The sequence below is a fragment of the Grampus griseus genome (genome assembly GCF_964374135.1).
Source record: "Grampus griseus genome assembly, chromosome: 11".
Classification (NCBI taxonomy): Eukaryota; Metazoa; Chordata; class Mammalia; order Artiodactyla; family Delphinidae; genus Grampus; species Grampus griseus.
The window spans coordinates 49,894,377-49,922,291 of NC_139005.1; the positions used below are offsets into that span (position 1 = coordinate 49,894,377).

The 27,915-nt window shown below is 43.4% G+C and overlaps 1 protein-coding gene across 1 annotated transcript in view; it reads right to left on the reverse strand.

Annotated features, from left to right (window-relative positions):
* PPM1H (protein phosphatase, Mg2+/Mn2+ dependent 1H) overlaps window positions 1-27,915 on the reverse strand; it is a 258,587-nt gene that overhangs the window by 157,255 nt on the left and 73,417 nt on the right. Inside the window, exon 2 of the mRNA XM_082665119.1 lies at window positions 8,242-8,407. Coding sequence (XP_082521245.1) covers window positions 8,242-8,407 — 166 coding nt within the window. The remainder of the gene's footprint in view (window positions 1-8,241; window positions 8,408-27,915) is intronic.

The window sequence follows — 27,915 nt, forward strand, 5'->3', positions numbered from 1 at the left end:
TTTCAGGCAAACAATGGTCTTCAATAATTTAGCAAGAAAAAATTGGCCTGTAAGGACAATAAGACGATGAACAATTTCATTTCCATCGTGTTCTTCACCTGAATCGGTCAGAGCTGTTATCCAGTTTCTGAGTCGACAGGGGAGACTGCTAAATAACTCCTAATTCAAAACAGAAATCCTAATGGGAATGAGGAAAATTTTAGCATCAAATTATATTGAAATTATACATCTCAACATTAGGAGTTGTTCTTCCTTCATTTCATACTTTTCCAAGGAGATTTTCCTGCCATATTTCCCAGCTGCTAAAGGATAAAGAGGCAGCATGTTACCAGTGTGTATAGGCTCGGAGGCCAGACTGCCTGTGTTGAACCCAAGCTCCACACTTTCCAGTTCTGTGCCTCGGTTTCCTCACTGGTAGAATAAAGATAAGAATAGTACATACTTATGTATTATGAGGTTAAAGGAATTAATATTGGCAAAGCATTAAGATCAGTGCTGTGTCTGGCACATGAATGTCGAATATTGGGTTTTAAAAAAATAAGAAGAAGAAGAAGAAAAGAAAATCTCAAGAGCTTACTGCTCTTGCCAATGTTCTTCCCACCTGAAGCTCTGGGGAAATCAGATTACAAGTGAAACAAGGAGAAATTTCCATCTCAGCGCCATTTATTTTCCTTTAGCCTTAAGATTTGCCACAGTGGGAAAATCTACTGAGGAACCAAGTTTGAGTTGCATTCTCAGCAGCTACGTACATCTTGGTCAAACCTGGTCTTCAGAGTGAATCAACACCCACCGAGGAGGGAACTGTAAAGTTATTCTAACTGACATCAGCCTGAACAATTCCTAGGTGTAAAGTCATTCTTCTTAATCACTGGCAAGAGTTCTAATCCCTGGAACCAAGAGATAAGAGTTTTGAGAGAAACCACTGCATGCCTGCTTCAAAAAAATCTAAGTAGATAAATGGAAAGGTTATGTTTTTCTTGACATGCTCAGAACAAAGACCTTAGTTGAGAGGGAAAATTTAGAGTAATAAACACAATGAGAGAAATAAAAGACCGCTCCTATTGTTATAGCTGACGTCGCTGCAGGAAGCAGACAGCCAAACGTGGCCAAATGCCCCAGAAGGGATGCCACCATGGAACCACGAGAAATCTTCATTTAATGTTCTGGTGGTGGCGGGGGGTGGGGGGAGGCGGGTGACTGACTCCTTCTTACAGAAAACAGATAAAAAGAACAGCAAATCTTCACTCCAGAGAGTTGAAATAGCCCCTTCTCATTTCCTTTTTACCTCTCCCCACCCCAGTTTGATCCTATTTGCCTGGAATTCCCACAGTGCTGCCCTATCCTCCGCTGAGAAAGATAATCAGCTTTCCTCTTCCCTGCTGATGAACTTGGCCGTGATGTGGACACAGCCATCTCCTGTTATTGTAATTACACACTGAACTAACAGATACTGAAACCACATACTTTGATTTGTTTTGACTGTAACAACATAAGGGGGCTCTGAAGGGAATAAGACTTAGAATGCGTGTGTCCACAAGATTCGTCTTAAGCCAGAAATAATCTCTTTCAAAACAGGGAGTCAGACGTGGGCGGAGAATGTCCTGGTTATTGCCACAGTGCCCTATCTCCCACCCACACATCTTACATAAGATCATCTTAATACCAAGGTTATAAGATGCCCTTAAGAGTGAACTCTCTTTCTCCCTCCCCAGAGAAGCGATATACTATGGTCCTCTTTTTATCCCATTCCTAGAATGACTAGGTACCTGGGAACTGAAAAACAAAAGCTCTTGGAAAAGCTGTTTCACTTGGGGTGGCAATCAGTACAATAAATAAAGACTTCTTAACACCTTTCAAATTAAAGGAAAGAAAAACTAGTAATGGTGATTAGTTCCCACAAGTCATGATCAGGTGAATTGAAAAGGCTTCAGCAGGAGGATGCTGGGGGAGAGGGTGTTGCCCTCAACAAGCTTACAGCATTTTCCCTAAGGGACGATTCTATGACAATGTCTTTCAGAAACGCTGGCATTCTAGATTCTCTTCTTTCCTAGCTCTACACCCTATGTCCCCAAACAAATAATCAGACGCGTAGGAATGTTGAGAGGATTGCACATTGCCACGGAGTATCGATTACCTACCTGCCTGACTGTGGGCTAAAGGTTCTTCGGACACCAACTACCCAATGTGATGCCGGCACAGGAAAAGTCCACCCCCAACTTGTCACAGAAAACATCCTTCTCTCCTTCATAGCCACTCCATACCCAGAGGTCTCAAAACTTCTCTTCCTTATTCCTCAAAAGAGAAATGTTTCTTTCTTTATTTCACTAATTATATCACTAAACGCTAAATTAAAAAGAAGAAACTAGATCTATTGCCGAGTATTTTTTAAGGGAGAATACAATCAGTAATTCACCATATCCCACTGCGTTTCTTCAGGCTAAAAAACTACAGCACAGAACACCCTGGAACTCTTCTCTTTGTTTTCCTTTTAAGTTTTATGACTTCTCTCGAACATGGCTTCTTCTGTTCCTGAGAGTTTCCTCTATATGTGGATGGAACCTGAAATTAATTTGTATTTTCTTTCTTATAAGTAAGGCGCTGCTGTCAAGAGCTCACCCAAATACAGGAAACAACGCTCCTTCGGCAAATGCCTCGTGGAAGCTACGAGAAGCAGAACAGAGTGCATGTTATTTTATCCACCAAAATCTTTTTTAAGTTTGTTTTAAAACAGGAGGATTAATTTGACTCCTTTGGCTACACAATTACTTGTACTAATAGGATAAAATAATTCTCTGTAAGTTGGCATGACGGATAGCTTAAAGCTGACAGGTACATACTGCTATATTTAAAATGGTTAACCAACAAGGACCTACTGTAGAGAACAGGGAACGCTGCTCAATATTCTGTAACAACCTCAACGGAAAAGAATTTGAAAAAGAATAGATACATGTATATATGTATCACTGAATCACTTTGCTGTACACCTGAAACTAACACAACACTGCTAATCAACTGTACTCCAATATAAAATAAAAAGCTTAGAAAAATTTAAAGTTGTCTTATAATCTTTATACCAATCAATAATTGTCTGTAGTGATAAATAATCATCTCACTGCTACCCAACTACCCTACGTTATCAAATACAAAGTTAGGCTCCTGCTGAATTGAATTCCTTGCACATCACTGATCTTTCTTTCTTTTTTTTGGCCATGCTGCGTGGCAAGCGGGATCTTAGTTCCCCTACCAGGGATTGAACCTGCGCCCCCTGCAGCGGAAGTGCGGAGTCTTAACCACTGGACCGCCAGGGAAGTCCCTTCCATGTTTCTAACATATAAAAATATTCCTGTGATAATTCCTCTTTTCATGGTGAATCTCATGTGATCTTACAGGAAACTTTAGGCTTTCTTCAATCTCCAAGTAAGATGAAGGTGATATTATACGTGAACGAAGTCTTGTGGAAATATTTATTTTGACTGTACAAAGTTTGTTGGGGATGAAGAGGTCGAAAAGGAGGGAGAAATTCATCACATGTATTCTGGAGAGAGTCCATGCATCTTCCTTTCACCATCCTTCATGTCTGTCAACTCTCTATTTGCAAATGAAATAATGATGCCATTATTTATCCCGTTGCTGCATTTCTTGCTTATAATAGTATTTGCCACTTTTTCATCCTTATCTTTCTTGGCCTCTCTGTGGCCCGCAGCATTGCTACTTCTGCTTCTGACAACTCCCCTCTCTTCTTGGAATTCCTTTGGGCTTGTAACTCCTGAATTCTAAGCCCCCCTAGACTTGCTCTGAGCTCCAATCCCTCAGCTCTAACTTCCTACAAAACACTCCCCCCTGAAAAGTTAGCATCCTCAAAACTCAAGTCGCCATTTCCGCCCACCTCCTCACCTTGAACCTGTGCCTGCCCCAGGGGTCCACTTTCAAGGACCAGCACCCAGTGGCTGAAACCTGGCATCTCCCACTCTCCCCTGCTCCACATGGTTGGTCACCTGGTCACCTCAACAGTACCTCTCACATCATCTCTTCCGAGCCTGCCCCTTGCTCTAATCACTGCCTTATTTCGAGCTTTCATCATTTCTCACCCAGATTTCTGCACGAGCCAGACTCCTAGGTGTCCCAGCCTCTAGGTGTGCTCTTCTCGTCTTCCAAGTCAGCCTCCCCACTGTCGCGAGTCCGTTATGCCCTTGTCTAAAGTCACTAGTTACAATTCCAGCTTATTAGGGCATTCAGTGGCCCTCACGTGTGACACCTGCTTGCTGTTCCTGCCTCATTCCCCTCCAAGTGACTACACGTGCTCCCAAACGTGGGAAGACATGCCCCACGCACTCTCACGCCAGCCTGTCTCCGCATTTGCACGTTCCCTCTATCAGGAGCTCCCCTTTCTCTTATTTGCTTGGTTAATTCCGGACAGCTCAAATGTCACTTCTCCAGGGAGCCTTCCCTCACCTGACCCAGCCTATCCCCTCCACTGTTCCCCAAACCACCAGGGGCCAATCTGAGCGTCCACACAACCTGGACTTTTTCTGTTTCTCCTAAAACTCACTCCACTGTAGTACTGCTGCTTATCGACCCTTCCTCCCCTCCCCAACTCTGCTCGAGGGGGTGGGAACTGTACTGAGTTCATCTCCTCAGCCCCAAGGCCCAGCGTGCAGACTCAGAGCTCAGCACACACTTGCTGGGTGAAGGAAGAGAATCACAGGGGGAAAGGGGGGACCACCTTACTTGTCTCCTGCGGGTGTTTTCTTGCCCTGGGCCCTATGCTGTCACTGCCCTTTCCTCAGTGTCACCATATCTGAGTTAAGGGATGTCTTTAGATGGCAAAAATCACCGGCCTCTTTTAAGCAGTATATCCAGTGACCTCTGCTAGCAAACTGTTCATTCAGCGTAGCAGCCAAAGTCCCGATAACGGCCTTGAGGTCCTGCCACTTTGTCTCACTCTCTATAACCTTTCTGACAATGTCACCTGCAACCCAGGCTTTACGATGTCTGCTCCAGACGCATGGGCTTCCTGGCAGATTCTCTGAGAAACTGCAAGCCTGTTCCTGCCTCAGGGTTCTTACAGTTGCCTAGGATGTCAGAATGTTCTTCCTCCCAACAGCTGCCCTTTCAGATCTTTGCCCCCGGGTTACAGTCTGACACCTCCTTTAACCACCCTGAGCCTCACGCTTCCTATTATTTCTGCTTCCCTACTTTGTTTCTCTCCATAGTGTTTATCTGCCATGCTATCTATTTTAATTGTTTGTCGCTGTCAAAGAACGCAAGCTCCCTGTAGGGAGGGATTGCTGTCTGTTTTATTCCCTGCTGAATCCGCAGCATCCAATTCCTGGAACACAGCTCGCACTCAGTGAGTCACCTGGCACCCTAGGTTACGCTTTTCCAGCTTTTAGAAAGCAGCACAAACAACAACAACGAAACAGACAACCTGATTTTAAAATGGGCAAAGGACCTGAACAGACATTTCTTTCAAGAAGATATATCTGGCCAATAAGAAGCACATGAAAAGATGTTCATACAATGAGGTACCACTTCACACTCATTAGGGCGGCTATTATTTTAGAAAAACAGAAATTAACAAGTGTTGGCAAAAACGTGCAGAAATTGGAACCCTTGTGTACTGCTGGCGGGAATGTAAAATGGTGCAGCTGGTGTGCAAGACAGCATGGTGGTTCCTCAAAATATTGAACAGAATTACCGTATCACCCAACAATTCCACTCTGGGTGTATATTCAAAAGAATCGAAAGCAGGGACTCAAACAGGTATTCAAACACCCATGTTCATAGTGGTAATATTCACAATAGACAATGAAAGCAAGTGTCCATCGATGGATGAATGGATAAACAAAATGGTATGTACGCACACAACAGAATATTATTCAGCCTTAAAAAGGAATAAGATTATGACACATTCTACAACATGGATAATCTTTGAAGACATTACGATAAGTGATATATGCCAACTACAAAAGACAAATATTATATGATTCCACTTATAGGAGGCCCCTAGAGCAGTCAAATTCACTGGGACAGGAAACAGAATGGTAGTTGCCAGGGACGGGGGACGGGGAGGGGAAGGGGGAGAGAAGGAAGGAGTAGTTAGTGTTTAATGGGTACAGAGTTGCAGTTTGGGAAGATGAAAAGGTTCAGCAGATGTATGATACTGATGGTTGCACAACAATATGAATGTATTTGATGCCACTGCACGATACACTTAAAAATGGTTAAAATGGTAACTTTTATTTTATGTATAATTTCCCACAACTAAACTAAAAGGAAAAAGGCAGCACAGCTCTTGCCTTAAACGCTAATAAGTAGCCTAATATATAAGGCAGGTAGAAGTGAAGCTGCTGTGGCCAAAGCAGGAATGCAGGGGGAGGGGTGCCGGCTCTGCATGGCATCTCCTTGCTGCCTCCTAGTGGCTCATGGACCCCACAGAGGTTCAGAGCCATCACAAAGGAGGCCCCCGGCTCCATCCTAAAGGGCTCATGCACTGGTTTCACTGTTCTTAAGGAAAGGTAAAAAGTTACTCCTGGTTCCACTTCTAGGAGGAACTTAGCAACAAGGGAAAACGCCATCACCCACAGGCCTTCAGCCAAATGTCAACACTGACTTAGTTTTACAGAAATCACTTTATATCCAGTGGCAGAGGAGACCTGCCAGGGGAAAGAGCAACATTAAGTCACTGGCACCCATACCCAGTTATCACTAATGTCTCACATTTCCTGAGCCCTTTTCCATAAAAACTCAATCCTCAAAATAAGTCCATCAAGAAGGTACGAAAGACATTGTGTGATCTCCAGTTTACAAATGAATGAAAACCCAGTGGGCGTTATCCACAGAGGATTACAGAAGTAGAACTGACTTTAGGATAATAATCACTAGCATTGATCAAGGATTTATTAATGATGACACTGGCTCAAGACTTTACATGGACTGTTGGATTTCTTACTTGCAACTAGCCTCTTCCACCATATTTGGTAGTTACCATTATTATCCTTCCTTTTTAGAGAAGAGAAAGGGTGAGGCTCAAAGAATAAATAACTATCCCCAAATTCAACAGCTGTAAGCCATGGACTGTTCTGAAACGTCTTACTCCAGAGACCATGCACTTAACCAGTATTATTTGGTCCTGCCCATCTGGGTCCCTGACTCTCGCTTTTTGGGAGAGGCCTAACCAGTGCTTCCTTCAGCCTTGAAAGCAAGCACAACTGATGAATCTCCACAGGTCACTGTGCTTTCTAACCCTAAGTTGAACTAATGCTACCAAAATAAATCAGTACTCTTATTCCCTAAGCGTAAATGCAACAAGACACTATCACTTAGACTAAGAAGAGATTCCTAGATCCTTTACAATCCTATAGAAATTGACATACAAAAATATCCTAAGACCATCAGAATAAACAGTCACATTGGGGTCACCCCATTTAATGTCTCTTTTCTGTAGGACTAAACCTGCCGATGGACAGAGTACTGATTGTTCCCTATACTTTTCTGAGAGCTTCTTCAGAACTTTCCGAGGATGTCTGCTTTGTTCTCCAGAAATTGGAAAGAGGAGAAACGCTCTGTGGTTTGTCAATAGGGCATCCGGTCTGCAGGGCTGCCCCATAGGATGCAAGGGCTTTGGGCCAGTTGAAACAAACATTAATTTGGAAGACATTCAAGCAAGGCTCCAACTGGGCAACTCTAAGGGGCAGGCAAGGGGAGGAGAGGGGCAGAGTCGTGCATAGCAGGGCTGCAAGCCGATGGCTAGAGTTCCTCCCACTGCTTCTGAGAGACTTCCAGGGACTATCTCCTTCACAAAAACCTTGAAGTAGCTTCTTAAAAACCACCAAACATATATACTAATTCTTGCAGCAAAACTCATATATGATATGGGCGTTTTCTTTACTTTAAAGGTTTAGAACCTAAACACCAGCTGCTCCATTTATTTGTTTGTTTGTTTACTTTGCGTGCTGCTCGGCTTGCGGGATCCTAGCTCCCCAACCCAGGATGGAACCCGAGCCCCCAGCAGTGGAAGCTCAGAGTTCTAACCACTGCACCGCCAGGGAATTCAACACCAGCTCTTCCTAACTCCATGTGTCACCTTCGCTGTGACGGTGTGATACCCTGAGCACAGACCTGCCACTCCACTAACCCTGGGGACATGGCTTTTCTCTCTTCCATTCCGAACATCCCACAAGGGGGCCACAGCGTGCACGTTCCTCTCACCCGAGAACAGGGGATGAAGGAGGGTCTTACCGCGTTCTCCTTCAGCTGCAGCCCCTCCCCGTTGGGAAGTGAGGACCGTCTCTTAGCTGAGTTCCTGTTTGGGGTTGAGGTAATGGCCCCTGCTTTCTTCTTCACGGTGAGCACCTCACAGCTGGCTTGGTCTTCATTGTGTGTGCTCTTCCCGGCGTTGATAACCCTGGAGGAGAAGCCAGAAAAGCCGGTCAGACAGAGTGATGTCTGGAGAGCTGAGAGCCCAGTCCCTCAGGTCAGCCCAGACAGGCTTCACAACTGGCACAAAACGAACGCCCTACTTAATGCACAGGACCTTACAGGCTTGGTGGAGTAAATGGATTTTTTTTTTTTAATGTAATTCTACCAGCATATGTTAAAACATGTGCTAAAGCAATATGCTGAGGTCAGCTCACCTTCGCAGGTGTCTGATAGACGGGATCAACCCCACCAATCCACTTCCAGTCAAAACACTCGAGACAATCACTCTTTTTGCCAATTACATTGAAGACAGATGGCTGGCTCAGGGAATTCCGTTGCATTTCTCCAAGTGATAGAGCAAAACCACCATCAATCTTATCAAAGAACAAGGCAGTCATTTACAGCACACTGTAAAATCCAAGAGAACAGAGAACTGTGTTTCATGACTGCCATGACCACTTTTACTTTACACACGGAGAAGTGAACGGATCAAAGGTTTATTCTTTTAAAATTATCTTCACTCCTTTATCTTTTCTCATGTAGAATAACACTCCTCACGTTGCATCATCACAACAGACTATAGGGCATGCTGATTTGTACGTGTGGCCCTATGATCTCATGGCATGTCGATATTCTTTGGCCTAATTACTAATGTTTTGAGCACAGGAATGCCTCAGAAAAACATGCTACATCATTCATAGACCTTCTTCTGTATCAGGTGACCGCAGAATGAACTCCTGGGTTTCGGTACCATTTTCTTATTAAGTAGTTAAGTGGCAGCTAAATTAGTTTTCCTGAAAGAGAGCTCTCCTTGATGTGCCATTGACTGTGTTTTTTTCCCAAAATTTCAACAGTGTCACAGTAGGTGACAGAGTGAGTGTGGAGGATACAGACTCAGTGGCAAGGAAAGAAAGATGCTTTTTTTTCAAAATAAGGTAAGATAGATGGAAAACCACTTTAAAAGTGTGGTATATACACCACTCAGTCTTGTTGTACTCCCTCCTAACAATTAATTAGAAGATGATCATTTTCAAATGACTTTTTATAAAGAATTTTAAATTCTGAAATAATTATAAACTCAGAGTAAACTGCAAAAATAGTATAGTCTCATGCACCCTTCACCCAACTTCCCCCAAAAGCAACATTTTATATCACTCAAGTACGATATCAAAACAAGCAGCTGACACTGATCCAGCACTGTCAACCAGACTGCAGACCTTATTCAAATGTCACCGTTTTTTATATCAAATGGCTTTCAGACCTAAAAACAGTATACACGCTACAATCAAACAGGAAACAGAGCAAACTGAGATCTGAGTGCTGTAAGACTTCAGGGAGTGTGTTTTGAACAGTCTTCTACCAAACCTTGGGATTCTATGGAGGTGTTTCAGATGTTTTAACATTTACTTTAAATTTATTTTTTAAATGTATAAGCATTTTGGAAAAAAACTGCAATAATTTAAAAGTTGATTCCCATCTGTTACATGTGAACAAATACATGCTAGTCTATATATTTTGGGCAGCTTTGGCATTATAATCCTTCTATCTTTTCTCTTTGACCAGTATCACTTGATTGGAAGAAGATTTGTTTAAAAAAATACCATTTGAGGGATTTCCCTGGTGGCGCAGTGGTTAAGAATCTGCCAGCCAATGCCGGGGACACGGGTTCAAACCCTGGTCTGGGAGGATCCCACATGCCGCAGAGCAGATAGGCCCGTGCGCCACAACTACTGAGCCCGTGTGCCACAACTACTGAAGTCTGCGTGCCTAGAGCCCGTGCTCCGCAACAAGAGAAGCCACCGCAACGAGAAGCCTGCGCACCGCATCAGAGAGTAGCCCTCGCTCGCCACAACTAGAGAAAGCCCGTGCTCAGCAACGAAGACCCAATGCAGCCAAAAAGAAATAAAAAAAAAATTTTGCAATTACTTATCTATACGTAATAGGAAAAAGATCATAAGAGTCATCTACCATCTCCGCTATTTCAAATTTCTGTTCACTGAAACTGCTTTATCATTCTTCCTGAGTTTATTATAAATTTCAACTTAACCATATTTTTATAAATGGAAGTCTTTAACTCATTTTACACACGACAGTTTTGTGTAAGATTCTTTTTTTTTAAAAAAGTAGATTGTTGCTTACAGAATATGAAGACCATTGTCCTAGGAGGCAGGGGTCCCTGCTGATCTCTGTGAGGTCAAATCTGCCTCCACACCCTCTCAGGGATGAAGGGAGGAAAAGGTCAAGGTCTAGTTTTCGGCCCCACCTTCACTCTCTCCTCTAAGGAGGAGGCGTTTTTCACAAGGTTTAAGAATACAATGCTGAGAACCTACTGTAGAGCACAGGGAACTCTACTCAATGCTCTGTGGTGACCTAAATGGGAAGGAAATCCAAAAAAGAGGGGACAGATGTATACGTATAGCTGATTCACTTTGCTATACAGCAGAAACTAACATCACTGTAAAGCAACTGTACTCCAATAAAAAAAAATTTAAAAAGAATACAGTGCAATTCTTGACGACACGATGAAGACACACACTACCTGCATAAGACCATTAATACCACTATGCTTGCTGCCCAAGCTAAGTAAGTTATCCCAAGTTCCACAGCCAGGAAGGAGCGCTGCTGGGATTCAGAGTGAGGCCTCCTTTGACCCCCACCCCAACCTCTTCCTATTATACACGGGGATTTGCATCAGTCGGTGGGAGGACCAGTTGGACTGTGTGGGGAAGCACGGAATAAGCAGATTAGGCAAGCTCAGGTCCGTGCCTGAGAGAAAGGGGATTCTCTCCCTGCTTCTCTAGCTACTGGAGAAGGCACCCAGAGGAAGGATGAAGGATGGATGGTTCAGATCTGCCTGTCTCTAGAGGAGCCCACGTTTAGTCCAGGTGTTTGCAGCTGGAGCTCCTAATACAGAACACGCATTTGTCTGGAGTTTCCCTTTCACATGGATTTTTGGAGAATCAAACCCGGCAGAGGAAGGAGATTTAAAATACCACCTGCCTCTTCTCTGTCACTGATAGTGACTTCCAAGCAACATGTCTGGGGCGGATGGTTCGCTGGATGGTGATGTTACACCCCCGTGGTCACCCACTAACATCTTCCCTAGGGAAAGCCAAAGTGGAGGCTCGGCTAGGAAAACAAGTTCGTGACAACCGTCCCTTCCGTACCGTCCTCTGAACAAGATCGGGGCTTCTATTTCTGGAACTTGGCATCACCCGGACCATTGGGACCCAAAAAAAAACCTGACTAAAGCATAACTTTAACAAAAAAAAGCATCACTGATCTCCGAAAGCTACATGCCAGGTTGACTCATCTGCCACTGCTATTTTCCAACAGTCAACAAAGCTACGATAATTACATAAATCACGAATCACTGTCCCTTGAATGTGCTGTATATCTCCTATCTCTCTTGGGGGATATTAAATTCCAAAGTTGACCTAACTTCAGCAAGAGACTCTAGAAACTTTATTGTATGCATGAGAAACCCAGGGCCCAGGAATACTGTGGCTTACACAAGGTCACACAGCTAAATACAGCACAGTCCCAGCTCTTTCTGCTTCAGCTCTCAGTTGTTTAATTTTTCTATTGTGTGTCTATTCTTATCGGCACTTAGTTGAGAAGGCTGTCCAGCAATGACTCATCAAAGCCAGGGAACCGTGAAGAACAATCAAGGGTACATACACTTCCTTTGCCATTTCAAGCGAATACAGCTTGTGAATGACACTGACGAAATATCACAAAGTCAGAAACGTCAACCTAGAGGGAAGACAGCAGCCCCAGCCCTGGAAGCCTGTTTGGTCAGATATCTGATTATTATCCAGATGATAGTCATCTTAATGAAAGCCACTGCCTTTTTAAAACACACAACTGCTATCCAATATTTCAGATTATTTCAAATTCCTGACTCTGTACAGCTTTAGTAGAAAGACCTGATTCTTCTCAATTTATTTTGGCTTTAAAAAGCTTGACCTGGGGCTTCCCTGGTGGCGCAGTGGTTGAGAGTCCGCCTGCCGATGCAGGGGACGCGGGTTTGTGCCCCAGTCCGGGAAGATCCCACATGCCGCGGAGCGGCTGGGCCCGTGAGCCATGGCCGCTGAGCCTGCACGTCCGGAGCCTGTGCTCCACAACGGGAGAGGCCACAGCGGTGAGAGGCCCGCATACCACAAAAAAAAAACAAATAAATAAAAAGCTTGACCTCTATCAACTTAAATATTTCATTTTGTTCTTCAAAGGCAAATGCTTTGTTTACTAAATATAAATAAAACCTCCAATTCCTCTAAAAGTAAACTGAGAAAAACTGTTTTCTGAGTTCAGAAGCATCATTCTGTCAATAGGTTCAATTTTTTTTTTATGTGAGCAACTATATCATTCCCTTCTTATCATAGGCTCCAGCAAAAAGTCAGCACTATCTTGAGATCAACAGGAATGACTTCAAGATGTCCTTTCTTTAAGCAATACCCACCCATGATGCTTATTTTGAAGACTTAAAGACAAAACGTTGGTGGACCACAAATCATCATCTCTTTGGTGTCATTATTTTCCAATTTCCTACAAAGGAGGAGAACATCTTCCTTGAAATTAAACTGGAAGTAATAAAGCACAATGGTTAAGAGGATGGGCTATCTCCCCAGAACATAGCACACAGCAGGTGTTCAACAAACATCTGCTGAAACAATGAATGTAACCAGACAGAAATCAACTCTGCTACTTCCTAGATGTAGCATAATAACAGTATCTTACACTTGTTGAGAACTAATTATGTGCCAGGGACTGTTGTTAGCATTTTACATGTAGTAATTAACTCATGTAATCCTCTGTGGACTCTATGAGTTGGCCACTACTGTTCTCCTCTTTTTAAAGTCACAACTACTGGACAGCAGAGTGTTTGGTCAAGTTGCTTAACTTCTGCAAACCTCAGTTTCTCAGTAGTACTTCTCAGATTAAATTCTGGGAGTTGCTAAAATATATGTGTTCGGGAGAGGGGATATTAGTCACCTAAATTAAAGAACTGGGAAATTCTGAAGTTAGGGTTAAAATTCAAGTGGGAGAATTGTGAGACGATGAAAGGGAAGGTTAACTACTATGTCTTCAATATGGAAAGTTTACATCCAGTTCTTTCTTCCCTTAGAAGATCGGGATATGTTTGCCCTAGGAGAGAGACACGTGACAAAGTTAAATTCAATTATGGACTGTGTTAACCTACCAGCCTACCCTCAACTGGACAAAACACCTAGATTTTTCCCCCCTTGTAAAAACAGGTAAATGCAGAATTTTAAGGTCTTGGAAGTCCAAAATCCTATGTGTGTATCAGATACAACTGGAAGCTATGACCTGAACACCAGGCATGAATGTGACCATGAGATCTGTAGCAGTAGAAGACCCTATTTAAAAAGAGCAAGTGATTCATTCTCTGCTACTATCACACACTTTGGAAACCTGTTTTCCTTCTTTCTGTTTGTAAAATATTCTAGTCACAAATTTTTAAAAAAATCAACTCCACCTGAATTTCAGCAGAAAAATCCTGGTTTTAATGGCAACTGTTAAATTATCAAGTTACCTGCCTTCTCATCTGCTCAAAACCTTGACCTTAAGGACATTCACCTGATAATATAACACACAGAGCAGGTTCCTATCACTAAATTCAGACGAGTAACTATTCTCAAGAAGTGAGCCCCTGTCACAACAGCCACTGGTCCAGAGAACTGACAATGGAAACATTTTCAAAAGGATTTACAGGACAGTCAATCCACAAAGGATAGTCACAGTTGATAATGTTTTGGAAAGATTCCCACATGTCGCAAGTGTCAAGTCATTCATTACCGACCCCTCCCCCTTGGCAACTCAGCAGAAGAACCAACAGAGACAATGGTCAGGTAGACCAAGTTCAAACTTGCCGTCTGTTCTCGGGCACAGGAAGTTTACTTTCTGTCTCTGAAATGCGGATGATAACTGTCACTTCCGATAGAATTAAATGCCCTAGCATAACAAGTATTTAACAGTACACAGTAAGTACTCAATATTATTACTTAATAATAATATATCCAACACAAGCTAGCTGCCTCTTGTGTTGGGCCCAGAGGACTTTTATGAAGTTATGTGAGTTTGAGGGGAACGTCTTCTTCCCTCTTCTGTCAGTGTCCCTCTGCCAGCCTCAAGGACACAGGGTCACATCCAGAGCCTACAAGAGGCACGGCATGACATTTCCCTGAACACGGACCTTGAGCAAGGCCACCTGCTCCTCTGAGCCTTCTTCTCAAAGTGGTTGCAACACACAAGCCACCCATGCGACAGTGTTCTGTACACAGGAAAGTGCCACACTGTTAGGAACGTGCTACTTCTAGGTTCCCACCTAGATCTGCCCAACGAGGCCATCTCTCCCCAGGCTCCTGGTCTCAGAAGCTCAGGTCCCAGACCCACAGAAAAAGACCAAAGAGAGAATTTGGTTGGGTTTGATCTCTTTTTTTTTGGTATTACTCTATTGCTTTGTTTTTAAAGGAAATAAAAGCCTGGACAGTTTAGACTAAAAAGTTTACACGAAGTGTTAATACCGCTAAACAGCCAGTAATCACACTGAGTAAGAAGGACCAAGCATTTTAGAAAGGCCATCAGGTGAACTGAGTTGTTGCTGATTCACAGACAATTGAGAAGCAGGCAGCAAGAGGCCGTAGGGGGAAGGGTGGGAAATCGATCATTTACGGGAGACCAAATATAGCAATCAATTATTAAAATTCTCTTTTCTAGGTTACCCCACAGGCAATGTTTCATGTGATTCTCTGAAGTGGTTACTGACCACCCAGACAGGCTGGAACATAAGGACAACTTAATTCCTAGCTCCAAGGGCGTTAATAACCTCTCATTCTTGGTGTACTAGAAAACCAGGGCTCTGACTAGGAACAAAAGCCTTCGCTAACAGCCGTCAGCAAAAACAGCCAGAACCTCCATCAAGAATGGATGTTCCTGGGCTTCCCTGGTGGCGCAGTGGTTGAGAGTCTGCCTGCGGATGCAGGGGACATGGGTTCGTGCCTCGGTCCAGGAGGATCCCGCATGCCGTGGAAGCGGCTGGGCCCGTGAGCCATGGCCGCTGAGCCTGCGCGTCCAGAGCCTGTGCTCCGCAACGGGAGAGGCCACAACAGTGAGAGGCCCGCGTACTGCAAAAAAAAAAAAAAAAAAAAAAAAAAAAGAATGGATGTTCCTGATGGACGTTCTCCCAGCCACCTCCGGGGAGGAGGCGGAACAGGAGGTCACCCCAGCCCATTCAGTTAACGGCCCAGCGGGTGTCACCAGGGAGGAGAAAGGATGGAAAGCCATGGAACTCTCTGTGGTATCTGGCTTTCACACCTTGGAAGATGGCTAAGCACCAACAGGTGGAGGAGGCAGAGTGTCAAGATGGCAGGATGAACGCAGGCTGAGAACAGAGCACACACGTGCAAGGCCTTCTCCCATCACGCAGACTTGCACGCTCTGGTTCCCAGGCCCTGTCCGTGGCTAATGAAGAGATGTGACCAATCGGGGTCTGCTAACTGGGGTCTCAAGGGCCACATCCAGCCGACAGACAGGTTGGTATTTTAAAAGTTGTGCCCACAAGGTATTTCTTTAGAAGGTGAATTTGTAGTTGCCCATATTGAAAAACCGGGGGCTTCCCTGGTGGTGCAGTAGTTAAGAGTCTGCCTGCCAATGCAGGGGACATGGGTTCGAGCCCTGGTCTGGGAAGATCCCACATGCCATGGAGCAACTAAGCCCGTGCACCACAGCTACTGAGCCTGTGCTCTAGAGCACGCGAGCCACAACTACTGAGCCCACGTACCACAACTACTGAAGCCTGTACGCCTAGAGCCCATGCTCCACAAGCGAAGCCACAACAATGAGAAGCCCACACACCGCAACGAAGAGTAGCCCCCACTCGCCACAACTAGAGAAAGCCCGCACGCAGCAACGAAGACCGAATGCAGCCATTAATTAATTAATTAAAAGAAAAACTGGGATATTTATATTAAAAATTTAGTTTTCCCATTTCTCTTGGAAAATAATACCTTCAGCAACACCTGTCACACTCTTGGGCAACAACGATCAGAGATGGGGCATTTCCTCGCTAGCTCACCCCAGACCTCACTCTGTCCACTTCTGCCATTAAGTCACCAGCCTGGCCCCAAAGGCACTGGATTCTGCAACCCCGTAATCAGATCTCTGCGACTTCATAAATAAACCAAGAAAGTTATTAGATACGTAGTACATCTTGATTGAAATAATTACTTTAAAATATTGTGTAGCCAAGAGGGATAAAGCAAGAAGACTACGGCATGGCTTCTACCCCCAGGGAGCCCATAGTCATCTACACAGTAGAGACACCTTCCTATAAATAACTGAGTTGTTCCGACTGATGCTATACCCAAGATATATGTCACAAGAGACCTGAAAATGCAGAGGAGGAGACAATTCTGCAAAAGAAGAGTCACGGAAAGTGTCACAGCTAAGGTGGCACCTGAGCTCAGCTTCATGGAATAAAGGAGGAAGTCAAGAATCAGAGAAAAGGCAAGGCAAGACCCTCCAGGCATAGGAATAACCTCTGAAAACAGAGTGATGTGAACTTTACAAAGAGGGGTGGGTGTGACTTAAGTATAGGCTTGGCGAGGGAGCTACGTCAGAACTAGACCGTGAAACTCTATAGGAACTTTATCCTATAGAGCCTATGACCCATGGGAAGAATCTAAGATGCTTTAAAGAAGGGTCTCATATGATAAAAACTGTTTAGGAAAATAACAGTAGTGGCCTGACGGAGGATGGATTATAGAGGATAAATGACAAAAGTGAAGAGCGTCACTTTTGTCACACAAGAGTGTCACCAAAGTGTCACTTTTATAACAGTCCAGGTGACAAAGAGGTCATGAATCAAGCAGTGGCTCTGGATGGAAGCGAACAGAAGGCTTCAGAGGAGGTGAGAGAACTGAGAATTCCTAGTTAAGACCTGCTGGACACGGGTAGGGGAGGAAAGAGGAGCAAAGAGGGTGCTGCTCAGGTGTCCCCTGGCAGGGTGAGCGAACGAAGTACTCCAATGATGAAGGGAGATGAGAAGGTGAAACAAGGCTTGGGGTGGGGAGCTCTGGAGGAGATAATGAAATTGGTTTCAGGAGAGTGAACAGAAAGTGCTTGGTACCAGAAATTACAAAGGCAGTGGCAGCCAACTAGGGGTTGGCAAACTGTGGCTTTTGGGTGAAATTCGGGCCACTGCTTGGTTTTGTATGGCCCCCAAGCCGAGAACGTTTATTACATTTCTAAGTAGTTGGGGAAAAAAATCAAAAGAATATTATGTGACATGTGAAATTTACATGAAATTCACATTTCCATGTCCATAAATAAAGTTTTATTGGAACACAGCCACATTCATTCATTTACATATTGTTTATTGTGGGCCTCCAGGTACAATGGCAGTTAGCAATTTCCACAGAGACTGTCTGCCCGCCAAGCCTATAGTATTTTACTACCTATACCTTTACAGATAATGTGCTGAGCCCTGAAATAAACCATTAGACTGAACGCTCTGAAATTGTTTTTATAGGTCAAAAACAGTCCGATACTGACAATTTCATATCACTACACATAATATATGAGTGAAGCAAAGAGAGAGATGTATGTTTGGATAGAATTTAATGTGCATCTTGGTGTTACTTATAACGTTAGCTTTGGATATACTTCGCTGCTAGCATTTGGGGGCCATCGTTAGCTCCTAGCTCCCTCACCAGTGTAATTAGATAACTGAAGATTAAAATACGAACACTATAGATCAAAAGAAGATATAGTATTGTCCCAAAGATCCCCCTACATAAATATCAATGTTTTCTTCTTCACATTGGCTGTTTAGAAATGAACTTTTAAAATGGTAAAGGTAAAAACCAGAAAGCTGCCATTGGGCACTTCCTTTCAATTAGTCTCTGGGTCCTCTAAGCAAAACCATTGATAACACTAAAGACCAACTTCCACATTTAAATCAGGAAGTCTGCACTCTGTCAGATGCTGGAGCAATTCCCATACAAGGCCACAGCAAGGCCATACAAGGCAGCTCTGTGGGGGTCAAGTGAAATCAAAATAAAGGCCTACCTAAAAGGGATGTCGAGTTTGGAAGTTCTGAATTAAATAGAGCAGAAAAATAACTTTTTTGCGGGTTTAGAACAGTGCTACTTGCACATAGCTGTTAGCTCCTACTGGCAATTGAAAAAAAGCAATGTGCTTGAGGCCACTACATTGCTAAAGCTAAGGTTTTCTTTATTGATTTGACCAGATGTATCAGTACTATCAGCAATGTTAGAGAAATGTATTTTTCAAGACAAAGTGCAAGTCGATTTGAAGCATGTAACCTAAAAAAACTGAACTTTAAAAAGCCAGAAACTAATGAAATGAAACCAAAAGATAAAAGGACGCTAATCTCAACAGACATCAAATAAAATACATAAATTTTTAATCAGCAGTTTCCTCAAAAACCCAGATACAATCTTTGGTTTTTCCCTTGCTCTGGGATAAAGAAAGTTCTGGGCCATCTAGGGCTCTGATATTTTCCTTTTTAACCTTAAAGCAACACGAGACGAATAATTTTATACGGAAGAGGACTGTTTGGTGGTAAGAACACTCTAAATTGGGATTTCTGAGTTCCTGGTTTAGAAAAGATCTTTAAAAATGTGCTCTGTCCTTCATTGGAGAGGTGAAGGCCACTCGTCCACTTTCCTCAAATACGCCGGCTGTGCCCCTAAACACACAACAGAGCAGGATGCACCTGGTGGGGTGCAGGCAGGCAGATTTCTGCTGGAAATTTGGGAGGCAGTTGGGTAAAGCCCTGAAGAGCAGAGAGACTCTGGAACCGGATTCCCCAGGTCTAAAGGCTGGGTCAGCCCAAAAGTAGCGGCAGGACTTTCAGTAAAAGCTACTTTATCTCCCTGTGCCTCTGTTTCTTATCGGTGAGACAGGAACAATGAGCAGTACTTTCCTCACAGGGTACTTGTCTGACTGTTGGAAAACAGAACCGTTTAAAGTGCTTTCCATCTAACAACTGAGTGAATGCTTGTAACCCTAAACACTAGAGAGGTGCGTCATGATCCCCCATTTTATTGATCCCACCAGTATCATACGGAAAAAGGCTCAGTTAAAGGTCCTAGACGAGCCCTTCTGGCATTTTCTCAGAGTCACTGAGGTTTTAAACGATGTATTGTGTTCACACAAGCGACGCTCTTGTAATTAGTTGCACAACGGCCTATAAACAGAACCCAGGTACTGCAGGAAGGAATTGTGACATGTCATATGGGTTCAGCACTCCAACATTTTTTGTTCTGAGCAAGTACATTATTACTACAAATGTACATTAAGAACAATAATTAATTTTCCCCTCATTACTTCAGTCGTTTTTAAAAACACAGTTATTTTAACTAAAAATAATCTGCTTTGGAAAATCTTCACCCTTGTGTTAACTAACCTGTAGAGAAAGTCTGTTTTGTTTCCAGATTAAAGCCTGAACAACAACAAAATAGTCCTTTGAAAGCGGATTTTTATCTGATCCAACATTTCTACCTTTGTGCCCAGACCCATGACACAGCTCAGTTAACAAACCAAGACTACCTAATTTATAAGGAAAAGAACATGCTAGTTTAACCCTTGAGGCCCTAGAAGGGCCAAATCTGGGTTCCATTTTAGGAAAACTGATCTCCCCACCCTCAGAAAGCTAGGAAGTACCACGAGACTTTGCTATGGCCTTGAAGGAGACAAATGCACTGACAAGAATGTCAACTGTTTAAAACTGGATGCCCAATACCACCCCATTATTTCAATTAGTTAAAGATAGATATGCTTCCTAATGCTGGATGTTGACTTTGGTTATGTTCTCCCACATCTCAAGTCACACAGCAGGGAGCCGGCACTCAATAAGTTAGTTGAATGAACAAAGGAACTCATATTCTCTCCATAACATCAATGGGGCACTAGAATAATGAATGAGTTCTAAACCTGCCTATTTGTTTCTAAAAGCTTAAAATATTTTTACGGGGGTGGGGGGGCACCTTCCCTGGCGGTCCAGTGGTTATTAACGGACTCTGCACTTTCAATGACGAGGGCATGGGTTTGATCCCTGCTTGGGGAAATAAGATCGCGCAAGCTGCAGGCAACAGCCACAAAATATATATATGTTTTCTTCATGAGGTGTCCCCTCAAATCAATTCAAGGAAAATAAATCTATTTTCCAAAGAAAAAAGTTATTTACTTATGAGTGCTCATGAGAGCAAGACATGTGAAGGGAGCCCCGAACATCTCCAGCAGAGAAGTGGTTGATAAACCAGAGCACCTAGGGCACCTCTAGGTAGAATCTTAATCTGAGCTCTACTGCTGGGCTCCCCTCATAACCAAGTGATTGCTGTGATGAGAAAACCTTTTGAGAAAAATAACTTTTGCTTTTCTGAGCTGCTGCCTAGGCATTTTACAGTATGGTAACCCTGCTCACATCCAGTCTGGACATTTAGATGAGGACTTGAGTATAGGATGCCCATCGTAGTTCCCACTTCGCTTGTCCCAGGGCAGTTTTGAAATTAACCACTTAGAGTTAAGCCCAAGGAAAGTGGATATACGAGTGGATATATATATATGCGTAACTGATTCACTGTGTCGTATACCAGAAACTAACACAACATTGTAAATCAACTCCACCCCAATAAAAATGTCTTAAACAGTCAGTTCCTCCACCCCAACCACTTTTTTTTTTTTGCGGGGGTGGGAGTGGGGTGGGGTGGGGTACGCGGGCCTCTCACAGTTGTGGCCTCTCCCGTTGCGGAGCACAGGCTCCGGACGCGCAGGCTCAGCGGCCATGGCTCACGGGCCCAGCCGCTCCGCGGCATGTGGGATCTTCCCGGACCGGGGCACGAACCCGTGTCCCCTGCATCGGCAGGCGGATCAACCACTGCGCCACCAGGGAAGCCCCCACCCCAACCACTTTATGAGTACAGTTGGCCCTCCTTATCTGCGGATGTGAAACCTACAAATGCTGAGGGTAGGCTGTATTCACTGTACAACGTCATTTTCCATCAGGGACGAGCATCCAGAGCTTGGAATCCGTGGGGGCTCCTGGAACGAATGCCCCAGGGATATCCAGGAGTGACTGTCATAGATGCCTGCTACCTTGCTCTATCTCCTGCTTGCTGCTGACCCAGGACAGAGAGCTGCCCTTCCCCCGGCTCATGGCACCCCCTCGATGCTGGAATCTGTAAATTACTAATCTTGTGACTGTACTTCCTTTGTATGGGTGTATTAAAACTGTGTCTTCCATCAAAACGACCTGTGGGTTTCACTTCCCCGAAATGGAGCTGGATGCCGAGGGAGCCACTGGCCACCCCCGTGTGGGTGGCTTTTGCCACCTCCTTCAGCTGGTCACAATCTGCATATTCTTTTTTTTATTACTAATTTATTTATTTATTTTTGGCTGCTTTGGGTCTTCGTTGCTGTGCGCGGCTTTCTCTAGTTGCGGTGAGCGGGGTCCACTCTTCGTTGCTGTGCACGGACTTCTCATTGGACTCCCAACTACTGCACCACCAGGGAAGCCAAGCCCCTGATGTGCATTTCTGAATGCCTTCAGGATACCTGCATCTGCATCTTGCATACATTCAAGCTGACCAAACCTGCATGAATTTTCTGCTTCTTTCTGCTGTCTACCTCTGTCTCAAATACCATCCTTGTGGTGCTCCTGTCTTAGTGGACCAAGAATTCCGAAGAATGTGCCTGTCCTCCTAGCTTCTTACTCTCACCCACATCTAGTCCCTCAGCCTGTAGATTCTACCTCACAGCTATGACTTAGATCCCCCAACTCCCATGCCTGGTTAAGGAACTCATAGCATCCTCTGGGCACCACTGCAGAAACCTCCCAACCGGTTGGCCCTCCCCCAGTAAATCCTGCAGAGCATGCCAAGACCTACAGTTCTCAACCATGAATATGGCCATGTCCCTCCCATGCTCCAGGTCCTTCAAATGGACTCTGAAGATTTCAGGGTAAAATATAAACTCCTTAGTTTGCCACACAAGGGTCTTCACGGTTGGCCCCATCCAGATCCTCAGCCTTCCCATCTGCTCTCCTCACGTCTTATTCTCAGCCATAAAAGTCATCCTGTGGCTTACAGAAAGCAGTGTTGCTGCATGCCACCATTTCCTCCCACATGCCTTTTCCTCCACCTGGAATGATCTATCTTCCTTTCGCCTGACAAATCTCCACCCCACCCCCAGCCTTCAACACTCAGTTTAAGGACCACATCACCCTAAGGCTGCTTCACATGCATTTCTATATTGTAGTTCTTAAACACTGCAGTGTAGCCATTAAGTAGTGCAGTGGTTAAAATGAAGGAAATTACCAGAAACTTGGGCTAGTTTCCTAGCTCTGCCACTTACTAGTTGTGTGAATTGGGTAAGTTAATTAACCTTCCTAAAACTCAGTTCTCTAACTATAAAATTGGGCTACTTTGAGGACTTGAGAGAATGAATAAATGTAAAGTGCTTGGCAAAAACCTGGCAGAGACATGTTTTACCTGTCCAGACCCACTTTCTTCTAGACATTGTCTTTCCCTCCTACCCTCCTCCATCCCCCTCATAGAATTGTTCCCTGGCCACACATGATTGGTCTAGGGATGGCCACTTGACTGTAGGTGAGCCAATTAGGGCTCTTCCATGAAAAATGAAAGAAAAAAGGTAGAGGAGATAAGGGGAAGAGAGACAGAGACAGAGAAAGAGACAAAGAAGAAATGAAGCATTATGTAACAGTACATATTAGAAATAAAGAGAATATCGGGACTTCCCTGGTGGTGCAGTAGTTAAGGATCCACCTGCCAATGCAGGGGACACGGGTTCAAGCCCTGGTCCGGGGAGATCCCACATGCTGCAGAGCAACTAAGCCCATGCGCCACAACTACTGAGCCTGTGCTCTAGAGCCCACGAGCCAAAACTACTGAGCCCGCGTGCCACAACTACTGAAGCCCGCGCACCTAGAGCCCATGCTCTGCAGCAAGAGAAGCCACCACAATGAGAAGCCCGCGCACCACAATGAAGAGTAGCCCCTGCTCAACGCAACTAGAGAAAGCCTGCGTGTAGCAATGAAGACCCAATGCAGCCAAAAAATTATTAATTAATTTTTTTAAAAAAGAGTATCAGTGGAGTTTGAGTCCCTAGACCAAGACTCCCTATACCTAGCTGTTCCCAAGACTCATTTATCCCTCAAATATTGGGGTAACCCCAATATCCTATAGCAAATTCCCCTTGGGTGGCTGTCAATTGCCAGTTAAGGAGTCTAACACACCCAGCACTCGTACACACTCACTTGTACTATTATTATAGTAATAATTAAGTACTATGAAGGTAGAGGTAGAATCTTATTTGATTTTGTCTTCTCAGAGACTACTGTATTGTCTCATATACAGCAGGTAGTCAAACAGCTAGAATGAAATATTTGTTGACGTAAGAGAAGAAATAGTAACTTGGGGTTAAAATTCTTATCACAAGCTCAAGAATCTCTAGATACCTATCCTAAGCAGTAAAAGAGAAACTAAAAAAGATTAAAATAAAAAACAGCAAAAATTTGACAGTTATGACCAAAAAGAGACATTGAGATACAATTCTGGGAACCTCTGGTCAGGCATATTTAGTCTCTGAATATCTTTAACTTGTTATCCATTGAGCTAACTCAATGTTTATTGAGAAGACTTTTTTTTTTTAAAGCTGCATTCTATGAATAAATGCTAAACTAATGTAGATAACTATTCCTGACGTTTACCATCAGGAGACAGCAGGATGTTCAATTACAAGAAATTTAGCAAACGAGAACTAATCACCACTCCCAACCATGACCCTGGGACACAGAGGTACTTACATAAGTCTCAAAAATTGTTGGAAATTCCACAGACTCGAAATGAGGTAACTGTTTACCTTCCTTACTGCATTTCAATCTAGAGATTAAAATAGATCTCATTGTTGCAGAATCCTGGCTGTAGTAAGAAACAGGCTCCAAATGGCTGAGAATGAATTTTAATAGCGGAACCAGGAGCCTGAGAGGAAATCAGGAGGAAGAACTTTTCTTCATAAAAAGGGCCATGAGGGTAATTTTCATTTCATTACCTTTCTAAATTGCATAATTTCATAAGCTGGTTGTAACATATCCTTTCTGCATTGACATGAAATATGAATTAATCAGTAAATAATAAAAGCAGTACACAATTCTCACATTCTACGTTTTCAAAATACTTTCTAACTAACTTATTACTGCATTCCTAAAGGGCTACAGTTCAAAAGTGTGTGAATAAGACAACTGATTGACTCAATATACGTTTTTTTCGTTTGTTTGTTTTTGCGGTACGCGGGCCTCTCACTGTTGTGGCCTCTCCCGTTGTGGAGCACAAGCTCCGGACGCGCAGGCTCAGCGGCCACGGCTCACGGGCCCAGCCGCTCCGCGGCATGTGGGATCTTCCCGGACCGGCCACGAACCCGTGTCCCCTGTATCGGCAGGCGGACTCTCAACCACTGCGCCACCAGGGAAGCCCCCAATATACGTTTTGACCAAAACAACATTAGACCCATTTACAGGCTTACCTGGAAATTTTACTAAACGATAAGGCACAATACTGAATGACCACAAATACAATTTATGACACTGTTTCCATGGAAAAGTACATTTAGAATACCAATCTCTGTTGTTTATAATGGTTTTCAAACTTTTGTGTGCCTACAAGTCACCTGGAGGACTTCTGAAAACATGGGTCCCACAGCAAGAGATTCTGAATCAGTAGATATAGGGTAGGACCAAGAAAAGTTCCCAAGTGGGAGTGATGTTTCTGGTTTACTGATGACACTGAGTAGCACTGGCCTAGATAAAACACAGTCGCTTTGAGTTGGCCAGGGACTAGAGTCCCTCCAGTGAGGGAACGAGGCACCCTCAGCCTCATGCCACTAAGCTAGAGAACAGTATGCTAGTTCATAAGCCTCTGGTGCTGGTTAGTACTGCTAGAGTCAGAAGCTCAAGAAGCTTCCAGAGATGGAAAGGAAGAACCCAGCGAGGCACGGACTTATGATGGCAGCAACATAAACTTGACGGAAAAGGGGTCAGTCACTGTGTGTGGCAGGAGCTTGACTAGGGCAGTGGGGACTCCCCATGAAGGAGATGAGAATGAGTCCTGGGAGGGCTCTATGGGGTCACTAGCTGCAGAGGAAGAGAGTTTGAGTACCAAGCCTGGGACTCATTCATGTTGGCAATAAAAAAGAAATGGGAAGAGGGGGGAGGGGGAGGGAAAGGCAAGACACAGGAAGACTGTTTCCAATGGTGGAAGTGGCTGCAAAACAAAGGGGTGGAGGCCATACTGATCGTTTAGCATATCCAGTCTGGGAGGTCAATTACCATCTGGGCCAACTGTCCTCCTATCAAAGATAATTATACACTGTCTCTAATCCAAATTATTAACTACAAGATACTTTCTACTATTAAGAAAAATGACTAGGGACCTCCCTGGTGGTGCAGTGGTTAAGAATCCGCCTGCCAATGCAGGGGACATGGGTTCGATCCCTGGTCCGGGAAGATCCCACATGCCCGTGCGCCACAACTACTGAGCGCGCATGCCACAACTACTGAAACCCGCGCGCCTAGAGCCCGAGCTCTGCAACAAAAGAAGTCACCGCACTGAGAAGACCGTGCACCGCCACGAAGTGTAATCCCGGTTCGCCGTAACTAGAGAAAGCCCATGCATGGCAACGAAGACCCAATGCAGCCAAAAGTTAATTAATTAATTAATAACAATTAAACAATTAAAAAAACAGTGACGCTCAGGGGAAAAAAAGAAAAATGACTAATATAACACTTGTTAAGACTTTATAATTTAACTGTACATTATCTCTTTTGAGCCTCCCAAAAATAAGATAGATGGGAGAGGTATTATTTGTCCCATTTAATAAAAATTGAATCCAGAAAGTTGACTAACCCAGGTTCAGACAGCTATCAAGAGATAAATCCAGACTCAGATCCCCACCCGATTCTAAAGTCTAAACCTCACCACTCCTTACACTGCAGAGAAAGGAAGCTGAGAAAGTCTGCAGATTCAGAAGAAAAATTCAAGGTCAGCTGATATCACAGAAGCCAAGGAGGTGAGGATTTAAGAAGGCAAAGTGTCAGGTGCCAGGAAAAGTTTAAGTATCTACTAAATCTGGCAATTAAGAGGTTATTCGTGACCACTGGTAAGGACTATAAACTCCAAAGTACTAAAATCCTCTCCCCTCCCAGAGAAAGGAGAGTTTTAAGGTAATACAATACACTGAGAGTGAATGGACTAGTTCCAGGGAAGTTCTTCACTTGTCGGCTTGTTTTTATGAATAAGCTGGGAAAAGAACTTAAAATACCATCCATACCGCTCCATAAATAGACTTTAGCTCTAATCCAAAAGGGACCTGCTTAAACAACTGCTCTAAAGTCTCCCACAAATTCCTAAATACGTAAATAACAATGTATAGAGTAACTGAACAATAACTGACACCTTTTCAATTGGCTCCAAACTCCAACACTGTATGGACATTCCAAAAATGTAATGTATGTGTTTTTGTAGTCAAAGATTTACTGATAATTTACACTTTTAAACTCCCATATTATTCTTTAAAAACTCTGATAACTTCTGGTAAACAGAGATGTTAATGATCGTTTCATGAACAAAAGGTTTTTTTGCTGCTTTTTAAAAAAATCTATATCATTACTGTGATCCCCAGGATACAGAAATGGAAAAAAGCAATATTATACTGTCTTTTTTAATACGAAAAGAGAAAATAAGAACACACATAAATAAAAGCACTGAAAGAATAAACTAGAAACTAATAAAAACAGATACCTAGGGGGTTATGTGTGGGAGGGATGGTGTGAAGAAAGGAATGGAACCTAGACTGTTTAAAGTACATATATCTTTTTTAAAAAATAATTTTGACTTTTGAAAATTAAATCAAAAATGAAAAATAAACAAAAAATACCCTCATACCCCATAGTTGAAAACAAATGCAAACTAACTACTAATTCAGTAATCTAATCATATGGGTTGTTAAAAGTCGCTTTGGAACAACTGTGGGGATATAATCTAAAGAGGAAAAAGGACAAAAAAATATTAAAATTTGCTCAGTGGTTTTACTGTTAGCAGAAATATTGGTATTGAAAATTTGAAACTATGTATTATTAGGATATAGGAAACATTAAATGTTATTTATTAAGACCTAAGATTTTTAATATGAGGCAATAAATAAATTAAATCCAAGTTAAGAAAAACCTTATAATGTTCAATTTGAGTTGGAAATAACAATAGAATTTCAATTGTCGAAACACATATATTTCATAACTCTGTCTACTTGTAAAGGTCTGGAGGCAATGATACTGCAGGAGAGTAAGCACTCTGTGCACCCAGACATTGGCTTCTAAACCCCTTTCCCACTGAAAGAAACCTGGCCTCTTTGGGTAAATGGCTGGTTGCTAACAGG